Genomic DNA, 12,451 nt, shown 5'->3' on the forward strand with positions numbered 1-12,451 from the left:
ACTGTACAGTGGCAATGCTGCTCCGTAGCTGCTTCTCCATCCTCTGAGCCTGGAGTAGCCTCCTGCCTCTTGTTCCCCCACTGGAAAGATGCTAGTGGAGCATGGATAATGCATTCTTATAAAATTAGAGCTGGTGACGCTGTCCTCAATTCTCCAGTGAGTGGTAGCATGCAGGGATCATCCCTTGCATGGGCTCCCCAGATCCTGACCTAGCCTTTGCTCAGTGGAATAGTATTCGTTTTGCTACAGAATTACAAAGAAGAAAGCAAGATTTGCCATCAACTTGGGTGTAAAATGCCTCTTTTCATATCAGATAGAATATTAAATATAGATTCTTTGTAACCATCTTTGTTTTTACTCGAAACTGCTGTGTGTCTGGAATTTCCAGGAGGCTTCCAAAAACCTTCATTCTCCTGCTCACCACAGACCCAGCAAAGACTTTGACTAGTGATTGTGAAAGTAATGTTTATCTTCAAGCTAGTGAACCTACTGGATGACTGTTATTTTTTTTTTTAATATTTTTGCAGCTTTTGAAAAGTCGAATAAGTTGTTATCCACATGTGTATCAAGTGGAGTGCCCCAAGGGTTGGTCCTCAGGCTGGTTTTGTTCAATATCTTCATAAATGATCTGGAGGATGGTGTGGATTGCACCCTCAGCAAGTTTGTAGATGACACTAAACTGGGAGGAGAGGTAGATACGCTGGAGGGTAGGGATAGGATACAGAGGGACCTAGACAAATTAGAGGATTGGGCCAAAAGAAATCTGATGAGGTTCAACAAGGACAAGTGCAGAGTCCTGCACTTAGGACGGAAGAATCCCATGCACCGCTACAGACTAGGGACCGAATGGCTCGGCAGCAGTTCTGCAGAAAAGGACCTAGGGGTTACAGTGGACGAGAAGCTGGATATGAGTCAACAGTGTGCCCTTCTTGCCAAGAAGGCCAGTGGCATTTTGGGATGTATAGGTAGGGGCATTGCCAGCAGATCGAGGGACGTGATCGTTTCCCTCTATTCGACATTGGTGAGGCCTCATCTGGAGTACTGTGTCCAGTTTTGGGCCCCACGCTACAAGAAGGATGTGGAAAAATTGGAAAAAGTCCAGCAGAGGGCAACAAAAATGATTAGGGGACTGGAACACATGACTTATGAGGAGAGGCTGAGGGAACTGGGATTGTTTAGTCTGCAGAAGAGAAGAATGAGGGAGGATTTGATAGCTGCTTTCAACTACCTGAAAGGGGGTTCCAAAGAGGATGGCTCTAGACTGTTGTCAGTGGTAGCAGGTGACAAAACAAGGAGTAATGGTCTCAAGTTGCAGTGGGGGAGGTTTAGGTTGTATATTAGGAAAAACTTTTTCACTAGGAGGGTGGTGAAACCCTCTGGAATGCGTTACCTAGGGAGGTGGTGGAATCTCCTTCCTTAGATATTTTTAAGGTCAGGCTTGACAAAGCCCTGGCTGGGATGATTTAATTGGGGATTGGTCCTGCTTTGAGCAGGGGGTTGGACTAGATGACCTCCTGAGGTCCTTTCCAACCTTGATATTCTGTGATTCTATGAAAAACTTGATCTCTCATGCACTTTTGTATATTCAGAGAGTCCCTTTCACCTTACTTCCCTCTTCCGTATTCTTTGCATTTAATGCTTCTAGACTTTGAGCTGAATGTTTATTTCTTCACAGTGGTTACTTCCAAAAGTGAAATATATATATTTATTTGTTGTTGTTGTTTGTAGGATGGAATGGGGAATCTGAGAGTCACCAAAAAAGGAATTCGACTTGAAGGCATATCTGAATTTCTGCTTCCATTGTATGTGAAAGAAATACATTCCCGAAAGGTAGGAGCTGATATCTTTTGGGTTTATTTACAGCTAATTCAAATTAATTTCTTCAGCCTGAAAATGTAGAATAGGATTTCTGCACCCTCTAAACTGGCATTCAATGCAGGCTTGCTTTGAGAATACCTTAGGAGAAATCACTGTAGATCACAGAAAGGCTCATGAGTGCCAAAGATGAGCTTTAATCTAAGAAGTGGATATTCACTGTTATCTGAAACTTTCTGTTCCTGTGCTATTACTTAAAAAGTGCCATCGTCCCTCATCTATGTGGGAAAACAAAATATGCACATTAAACTTCAGGAGATGGAGCTCAGCACTGTGAATGGAACATTTGATTCTTCTAATTTGATATGAACCCAGCAATACAACTTTTGCAAAATGCAATGAAAAGAATGAATAGTTTCATATATACTCAAGTAGCTCCACCTGAGTACCTTCTAGCTTCAGCGAGTGTAACTTTTTTCATGGGGAACAGGGAATTTTATTGAAACTGGATAATGTACACTAGGATGGAGATTTTTCAAAGCAACCCATTTGTAATATTGCTAAAAATGTAATTGTTTTATCACTTAACAGCAGGCCATTATAGAAAAAAAAATAGTGAAATCAAGACATTATATATTCAAAAGTGCAACGCAGCTCATTTCAACTGAGTCATGCTGGGTTGTAGCTCTCCTAGATATATTAAAAACAAAAAAAAATCAGTACTTGAATTCTATTAAGTTCACGCTGCTATACAAATGCTATCAGAGAGGAATGTTAAAATGTGTTTTAGTCAATGAAGTACAGAGAATTTCAATATGCATATTGCAAATGTTGAAAGGAATGAAGATCTATTAAAAATGTCTTTCCGCTATTAAATCTCCCTCAGAGAAGTCTTTGACCTCCACAGGCAGTAGAAACAATCATGTATGCTTGAAAATGTATCATGAGAACTACAGGCTACACTAAGCTTAAAATCTAAATTTATAAGTGGTACAGTACCTTGATATTTTTCCTTCATGATTATATTCTTAGTGTAGTAGAGGGAGCCTGAGAAATGGGGCCTGGTGCAAGAGTCCTGTTATGGGGCCTGAGACCTGAACTAGAGTAGTAGTCAGGCCCTGTAATATAAAGCAAAGCTAGCAAAAGTCAGGCAGTGAGCAGAAGTCAGAGCCTGCCTGCCTGCAAGCTCACAGCAACTGGCAAAAACAGGGCTGATACAGCAAAAATAGACCCATTCCTAAGACGTATGTGGCACTCAGGCAAGCACATTCCAGAGGGTGATACCAGAACGCCCCGGTACCAAGTATGTTACAAACACACTCTCCAAAGATGATAGGAGGACACACTGATTCTCCCCCCCCCCCACCCCCAACCCTTAAAGATAAGGTCAGGATGTCAGTATGATGGATAGAGATGTTTTGATTGAACCCACTTATCAGCTAAAGGGGTGGTAACTAACTACATCAGAGGGACAATAGGTAACTTCTTTGTATCCGTGTATGAAGAGAGGTCTCGGAGGGAGTGTCTTTGGCCAGCCCAGGGGGGAATGGAAAGTCCCGCCAACATCTGACAACACTTAGTTCTTAAAATAATCAGTTGAAATGGACAATTAACTGCTCTGTCTCCTTTATCTGTAAGACGAAAAAAACTGGTGAAGATTTAGAGTCGTAAGTGTTTGTCTGCCAACTGAGATATCATGTAACACTTTATGAATCTGTTTCAGAGTAACAGCCGTGTTAGTCTGTATTCGCAAAAAGAAAAGGAGTACTTGTGGCACCTTAGAGACTAACCAATTTATCTGAGCATAAGCTTTCTTGAGCTACAGCTCACTTCATCGGATGCATACTGTGGAAAGTGTAGAAGATCTTTTTATATACACATCATGAAAAAATACCTCCCCCCCACCCCACTCTCCTACTGGTAATACCTCCCCCCCACCCCACTCTCCTTACAATGTGGCCCAACTTGATTATCATACACATTGTAAGGAGAGTGATCACTTTAGATAAGCTATTACCAGCAAGAGAGTGGGGTGGGGGGAGGTATTTTTTCATGCTTTGTGTGTATAAAAAGATCTTCTACACTTTCCACAGTATGCATCCGATGAAGTGAGCTGTAGCTCACGAAAGCTTATGCTCAAATAAATTGGTTAGTCTCTAAGGTGCCACAAGTACTCCTTTTCTTTTTATGAGTCTGTGTATATGTCAAAATAGTGATTGTTGTTTGATCACTTTATTAGATAGATAATCATCTTTGACTTTTTTCTATTCACAATCAGTTTGTTCCCTTAAGGCTTGCCTTTTGAAAAATATTCCTTATGAAAGGTTTGCTAAAAATAGGAAAAGGTAATTAATGTAACATCTATAAGCAAACCTTCAGTAACAAGGTAGCTGAATATATTTAGAAATGCAAATATCATCGCTTGGATTTAGATCACGATACAACCAAAAGATTAAGCTCACAAAAATAACCTCTCTATATTTTATTAGCCATCTCTACAAGGAATAGACATTTCAGGTCACATTCTGCCCTCTAATACATGAACATGCAACTCTGGGTAGAATTTGTCCCCTCAAATAATTTTTTTTCAAAGTGTCATGCTATGGAAAGGCACAAAGTCCCTCTCAAAATAATCTTCCTAAAAGTCTCATGTGCATCTTTGCAACTCGATGATCTTTGATACACTGACTTAGCTTTAGCTTTTTTTATCATTTCCAGAAGTAACAAAGTAAATCACTAATATTCTAAGGGTGATGCTGCGGCCTAAGGTAGGAAATAGAAGATTTGTTTTAAAGGCTGCAGAATACTTAATGAACATTTTGAAATAAAGCTAAAAAAATAAATTCAAGTATTCCTAAAAGTATCCATGTCCCAACCCAGCCAATAGAAACTTTACAAGTGCAGTGTTTATGGAAGTTTTGCAAATTCCCCAAACTCTACAATCCTTGTAACTACACTGGGGGAAACACAGCTCCTTCCAAGTGGTCACAGAATGCCAGATTAAGTACGCCATGACTGTTCCTTCCCATGTGTGATATTTGTGATTCTGTCCATCCCAACTGCTCTGTATGATGATCAGGCTCATGGGAATTATGTTACTGTATTTACCCACCGAGACCTTGCTATTGCCAAGTGCTTAAGCAAGTGTGAGTTTGCTCACACAGATAGAATTGGGAAAGGTACAGAGAAGGGCAGTAAAACTTATTAGGATATGGAACAGCTTCCGTATGAATAGAGATTAAAAGGACTCTGACTGGTCATCTTAGAAAAGAGACAGCATAATAGAGGTCTATATAATTATGAATGGTGCGGAGAACATGAATATGGAAGTGTTATTTACTCCTTTGCATAATACGAGAAGCAGGGGTCACCCAATGAAATTTAATAGTCAGCAAGTTTAAAACAACTATAAGGAAGTACTTCTCTACACAATGCACAGTCATCCCGTGGAACTTGTTGCTAGGGGATGTTGTGAAGGCCAAAAGTATAACTGGATCCAAAAAACATTTAGATAAGTCGATGGGGCATGGCTCATATCCCTTGATGGACCTAAGAGGGTCAGGGACACAATCCCATATTCTGGGTATCCCTAAATATCTGACTATTAGAAGCTGGGTTTGGACAGTGTGATGGATCACTAAATAATTGCCTGTTCTGTTCATTTCCTCTGAAGCGTCTAGCACTGACTACTGTCAGAAGATAGGAGAATGGGCTAGGTGGACCATTGAGCTGACCTAGTATGGCCATTCTTATGTGAAATAATCCAGTTGAAATCAATGGGAGGCATCTTGATTGCATTGAAGTCAAAGGGAGTTCTACCATTAATTTCAATGGGGCCAATGCTGCTGCTCACATAAGCAAAGTCCTATGGAAGATTGATGTGCCAAGAAGACTATCTAGTCTCCCAGAGGACTACTGTGAGATGAAATAGTCAAAATATAAAATGGCTGATGTTTGGCTGGAGAAAGGTAGGCCTGGGAGTAAGTCCTCTGGAAAAAATAGAAAAAAGGGAAGAGGATAGCTATAGCTGCATTGTTTGGCAAAGGTTTCGGGCACCCGTTCAGCCACAGAGCCTATATTCTGGACCAGTACTTACTTAACACTCCCTAACAGTGAAACATAATGTAGACTGATTACAGTCCTAAGGCTGTAGTAAATATTGTGGGATGTAAAAATGTGGAGTGAGTGTGAGTAAGTGTGCGTAAGATACTTCTGGAGCTGTGCTAAAGCTGGAAATGCATGGTGGTTTTTTAGTTCTTCTACTAGCTGTTGAGAAATATTTGCATTATTTTGGGACCTTCCTACCAAGCTGACCTTTCCCCTAGATATGCAGAACCATCATGCTTGATTGTTTGGGCCACAGATATAGTAAATGCCACCATTTGAAAGTAATAAATTAGGATGTATTTTTTTGATGGCAGGAAGAGAGTGGAACACAATTTAAATCTGTTCAACTACATTGTATTAGGAGAGTGTTGGCCTTTTTGGGGAGTGGGGTGGGGAAACAGAGACTGTGACTTCCATAACAATGGTGAACATGTGAATTTCATACACTAATTTTCTTTCTGGTATGCATAGATTTCTGACCTTTTTGACAGCAAATGGTTATATACAGAGAAAATCAAATCGCAGTTGTAGTAAACTTAGTAAAGTTAATAAAAAGGAAAACAATAAACACATTCTCACAGCGTCAAATTCCTAATGTTCTTTATAAAATAGACTTTATTTGTGTTATGTTGTAGGAAACAGTCTTGAAAATGTTCCCCAAACTTAAATTTATTAATATCTCCCATTATTGGCAATCGTTTCTGATACTTGAAAAGTAGAAGTAACTGTGATTTATAAACAATACTTGACATTCAGACTGAGATAATAGAGGTTCTGTTATTATCACTTATTGTCTTTCCTTCCTTTTTGATTAACTTTCTATTTAAATGAGACAAGAAATCTTATCTTGTATTTTCCAGATTTAATAATATCCAGCTCCTACTATAAACTAACATCAAATTCAGATAGCATCAGTGTGAACAGAATATTGTCTTAGGTGCTAAGTTACAGCACAAATGTAAGCAGCTGATTGGATACTCATCCCAGATCCCAGAGAGGAATTATTATTTAAACTATATATGTGAATTTCTCTGTTTCCACTTGAAATAGGCTTTGCACGTGCAAATGAAGAAAATACTTTAAGAATAGTTGTTGTGTTTTTCACCTTAGCCACCTTTTGAAAGGAGCATACCTGAAATTCTGCACTTGTAAATTGCAAGGTTACTCACTTGCATCTTCCTTGTGATTTAATCCATAAGTGTCACAGCTTGCTTGAAAAAAAAAAAGATGTGTATCTGTTATGTTAAGAAAACAAAACATTAAAATGTGAGAAAGAGAATAAAGCAGCAGAATGAGGTTTTTAAACCCCCCCCCATTTTTTTCCCCTTAGAGATAGTATAAACCCATGGTGAAATAGTATTATTAATGTAAGTAATGTACATCAAGGAGTAAAAGATGCAACTGAATCTGAGGACTTTATGTGCTCTTTTTTTGTTGCTGATTTATTTTCCATACTACTAAAAATGGAACCCATAAAAGGTCTGATCTACAAATATCTTCTCTTTTATCAAGTTTGCTATTTTCCCTTTAAAAGCAGGTAGGCAGTGAAATGCAGTTGGTTGTTAGTACTTGAGCTGAGACAATTGATAGATCAGAAAATATTTTCGCACAACTGCTATGTTTCCCCTGCACAGAAGAGGGAGGGTGTAGAGAGGTTATGTGGGGACTACTGCACACACCTGGGGGCACTGTAAAGCAGTGTTTCACTGTTGCTCTCCATATCTAAGGGAAGGGAGAACTGAGCTCGGGAGAGGCCAGGGAACTTCCAGTGTTGGAATCATGTCTACTAATCCACTGACCAAAACCCACTGCAGATGATTTACTTTGGTTTTGTACAAATTCTAACTCCTGTACTCTATATCTTGTAATTACTTAATTTAGAAATATTTGTATAACAGGATTCTAGGATTGCCCCTCTGTGTCTCACTCTGAAGCCTAGAATGTCTGCTGAGTCAGTGTGACATGATGGAAACTGCTAAAGAATGTCTGAGAATGTCAAGCTGAGCTATCATGAATCTGTCTACCTGCTCTGGGATATACAGTTTGACTCTTGCCTCCTTGTTCTGTTTCGCTTGTTTGCTTTTCCAGTCAAATTCCTCCTCTTCCCTGTGAACCATAAAACTGGGTCTATAAACTTTCTACTGTAGCAAGCAAATATGCCAATATGAATGTTTGAAGGAATATGTGGAGACCATCTTTACTGGATGGAACTTGCAGAATGGTTGGAAAAGGGTCATAAAACTGACAACGGTATGCAAATCTGCTATCAGGTGCAGAAGGATGTGGTACAATATTTTGCATCATCTCTTGGATATTTTGTTGTACTTAAGTGATTAGGTTTGAAAGTTTTAGATGAGAAATTAGACAGTTCTTGTAATAGTAATTTGGGGGGGGGGTTACTTGAATTGCTTGCAAGGTACATTAGTTGTTTGTGAGATCACTTGAAAGCTCTGAAGGCCAGTATGGCAAAGGTGACATGCTTATCAAACTGAAATCAAAATGAATTTACAGAAGGATAACAAGAATAGTATGGTAGACAGCTTTCCCAACCTTGTTGAAAGTAAAATATTTTTCTTATGTTTGATTGTACTCCAGACCTCTCCTGACTGGGACCAATATCTTAGGTATTGAGGTTTTGAAAGATGGCACAAAGGTTGTTGAGAGCTTTGTAGATTTCATTGGTATCCTCTCCAAAACAAAGGAGGATTTACAGATATGTTTCAGAGGGGTAACCTTGTTAGTCCTAATCAGCAAAAGCAAGGAGGAGTCCTTGTGGCACCTTAGAGACTAACAAATTTATTTGGGCATAAGCTTTTGTGGGCTATAACTGACTTCATCAGATACATGGAGTGAAAAATACAGTAGGCAGGTATAAATATACTGCACATGAAAAGATGGGAGTTGCCTTACCAAGTGTGGGGTCAGTGCTAACAAGGCCAATCCAATCAGGGTGGTCAGTGGCTAACAAGGCCAATCTAATCAGGCCCATTCCCAACAGTTGACAAGAAGGTGTGAGTATCAACAGAGGGAAAATTACGTTTTGTAGTGACCCAGCCACTCCGTCTTTATTCAGGCCTAATTTTGTGTCAAGTTTGCAAATTAATTCTAGTTCTGCAGTTTTTCAGGAAGCTAAAATGAACTAAGACCCATCTAAGAACATCCACAGGGCAGGAAGAGTTAAGCAATTTGGCATTTTTATTTCTCTAGGGAACTTGAAAGCAAGACAGATAGACTGGGAGTAGCTAATTAGTAAGATTGCTTCAGAGAAGGCTAGGACGGTCCCTTTGCAAAAGTACTTAGTGGTGATTGCACAATGGCAAGGGGCAGGGGACCCAGATTTGCATTTCAAACTGGGCCCAGAACACCCTTGGCACAAAACTGTATTCAGCCAGCATACCTAGATCCTAAGCGCTCCCTTCAACTCACAGCACAGAGACTAGAGGGGGATAGGAAAGAGAAGTGATCAAAGGGAGTATAGCAAACAGGTCCCTAGAGAGCAGCAGCCAGGTTCGCTAACTGCCCCTTCCTGAATCCAATCTACTGCTGTATATTTAGCCAATGTAAAGAAAAGGGAGCAAGTATTGTATAATGATGTCTGGGTAAAATTTTGCATCCTGAACTAGCTGCAAGTGATGAAGGAGCCATACTGTAATCTGTTACAGAAAGGGAATTGCACTAATCAAACCTTGTGATCCCATAAGCATGTGTTTCTGTTGTAAAATGTTCACAAGCATCAATAGGTGTAGCCTATACAAATTGAACTACTGGAAAAAAATCAAAATGCATCCAACAAATAGGTGGGCTAAGAACTTTTGGCATCATTTTGACCACATCTTTTTCATGGAAATCTATCTCTGAATGATTTACCCAGCAGCAAATCTTCTGTTTTCCCAGGATCAAGGGACAAGGCTGCTCTGTTTTCAAATGTCCCATCTGTAACAGAGACTGCACCTGCTGGCTGCATAGATTCAGTGATATATAGTTCCATATCAGCAGTATCTATTCAAACAGTTTTATGAAATTATCACGAAGAGATCCCATATGTACGTTGAACAAGAAGGGTAATATGATTGATCCTTGTAGTACACTGCAAATCATCCCTTGGTAATTATAAGTCTTTTTCCATTATTGCCAGCTGACTCCTTCAATCCATAATATGATTTGAACCACTGGAGGGAAGTTCACGCCACACAGCAGCATCCCTTAATCTCTGAAGCAGCAATCCATGGTCAGTTGTGTCAAAAGCTGCCAAAAGGTCTGTCTGGACCAGAACAGTCAAATGACGCTCCCCTAAACTGGTTTGTTTATGGTTTAAAATTATTTTCTTGCCATTAAATGGCTTTCTGTTCTCATCATTTTTATTAATCTAGCAAGTAACCATCATCAGATGATGATAATTAAAATAGCATCACACAGATCAATTGCTGATTTGCAAATAACTCATAATGGATTTAACTAATTTGAGACAATGCTTCAAGGTTTCTGAGTTAAAATATTATAGTTTGCCGAAGCTGTACTATCAGTGTAGAGGTTTATTAGTTGTAAATATACTGCAAGTGTAACAGGCAACTCTCCCAGATTCCTTAATCCTGACTAGTTATTTACCACTCACCCATACAATGTTGCCTGAAGCATTAAGGAAGCCCAAATTTGCACCCCTGTAATGCAGTCTCCTTGCCTTGTCAAAAGAGTGCTCTCTGTACCTGTATCACATGCTTTCAAGAGATTGCCCTAAGAGAACACATTAGTATATAATACAATAAAAGATTATTAGAAAAAATGGTTTACAAGGCACAAAATCAAGAATCTTGATCAAATGAAATATATGTACAACATATTATTAAAATCATGCATTTTTGTACTCAGAGTTGAACACCTAATTAGGTTCAAAATCTATATTTTTATTTTAAAATACCTAGTATGCTCTTGGAGGGAGTCGGGGAGATGTTTCTTGGAAATTCAGGTTCATGTGAAAGGTGAACTTCCTTAGAGATTCCATCCACTCGAGATTTTTTTCGCTCAAGCCTTGTGTTTCCTGCATGAAACGTAGTAGAAAGAATGCTGCTAGCTCACACACAAGGCAGTGTTAGCAGAGGCTAGCATGCAATAGGTTCCTTCCTCCACCCATCCCACCCTACCTTACATGTATCACCCTCTTATATTCAGCTTAAAAGAGGGGATAAGATCAGATTCAGTCTTTGGAAAGCTGGTTCAGAAGCTCATCTTTCGAGGGTTGGCATTTAGGCATCCTGTCCCCTTCAGCAGCTGCTCATCAGTGAGGTTATGTCTGAGTCCTCTCCCCAACTGGAGGTTTTCTTTGGAAGGGGTGGACTGAGTTCCTCCTCTTCTTCCTGTGAGCAGAAGGTTGGATTTGGCATGTTCTGATTATTGTTGGTTTTTTGTGGTCAGTTGTAACATCCATATCACAAACCAAACTTCTGTGGTTTCTCCAGCCTCTAATACACAGAGAATTCATAATTTAAAGAATAAAAAGGAAATGCTGGGGTATGCTTCAGCCACTTTTAGGAGTGCTTCTTGCTGATTCCTGGTATTTCTTAAGTACTATTTTCTATACCTCTGTTGTCTTTGGGCCTCATGATGGTCAATTTGAATTCTACTGCTCCATGTAGCAGAGGTTTTAGAGGGAAATACTGGCTCCATCCTAGGTAGGTGAAAGAGGGTATATGTTGAATTACTAGGTGGAGATCTTTCTACATTCAGAAGCTGTTTCTGGTCTTAGTGATATCGGCTGTTGCCCCTGGTGAACTTCAATATTCCTTCCACACGTAAACTCATATTTTGCATAGATTCAAGTTCTTAACTGGCTTCATAGACGGTAACAGTATTTCTACTTGTAAAAGAAGTGAGACTTTTGATGACTATGACTGACAGTTAACCTCATTGAAGGAGTGCATATATAATGTGACTATTTGAGGGGAAATTCTGCCTTATATACATGTTCAAAACTCCCACTGATGTAAGTGGAAGCTGCACTTGTATGTCAGAGTAGCATTTGGCTGTCTATAACTCTGCAGTCAAGAAGAGATCATTTCTACCGGTAATGTTGCTTTGATAAATTCAACAAATACATGATTCATTTAGTGTTCCTAGAAGTAACAAGGCTGTTAGCTTCTTAATCATTGCTTATCTTTTGGAAGGTATTTGATTACATTGTTCTCGTGATTATATTACAGTGGCATGGTTACTGAAATTGATTGCCCCAAAAAGATTTATTACTTGGATGGGATCAAATATATTTTTTATTAAAACTTAACTAGAACTGAAAAATATTGACTTGTTTCCAGTCTGGGTTATCAAAAACCATTTGTAATGTAGTAGTATAATGATGATGATGTTTGTGTTATTTACCAGTTGCACACTACATGCCTGGAAGGTGTCCATAATTTTCTCTAATGTTCTGCAAGAGCTATCTTTTTATTTAGTGGGCTTTCTTCCCAAGCGCATTCTCATGTATGCATGCAGGGCCAGATTCTCTGCTCCTTCCTCTCCACCCCAGACATGCCATTTG

At 39.4% G+C, this 12,451-nt stretch overlaps 1 protein-coding gene across 3 annotated transcripts in view; it reads left to right on the top strand.

Annotated features, from left to right (window-relative positions):
• The window catches only part of SGCZ (sarcoglycan zeta), an 804,491-nt gene that overhangs the window by 603,257 nt on the left and 188,783 nt on the right, over positions 1 to 12,451 (top strand). For all 3 annotated transcript variants that reach the window (XM_074951351.1, XM_074951353.1, XM_074951352.1), the window contains one exon: positions 1,729 to 1,830. In XM_074951351.1, coding sequence (XP_074807452.1) covers positions 1,729 to 1,830 — 102 coding nt within the window. The remainder of the gene's footprint in view (positions 1 to 1,728; positions 1,831 to 12,451) is intronic.

The sequence above is a fragment of the Natator depressus genome, chromosome 4 (genome assembly GCF_965152275.1).
Source record: "Natator depressus isolate rNatDep1 chromosome 4, rNatDep2.hap1, whole genome shotgun sequence".
Taxonomy (NCBI): Eukaryota; Metazoa; Chordata; order Testudines; family Cheloniidae; genus Natator; species Natator depressus.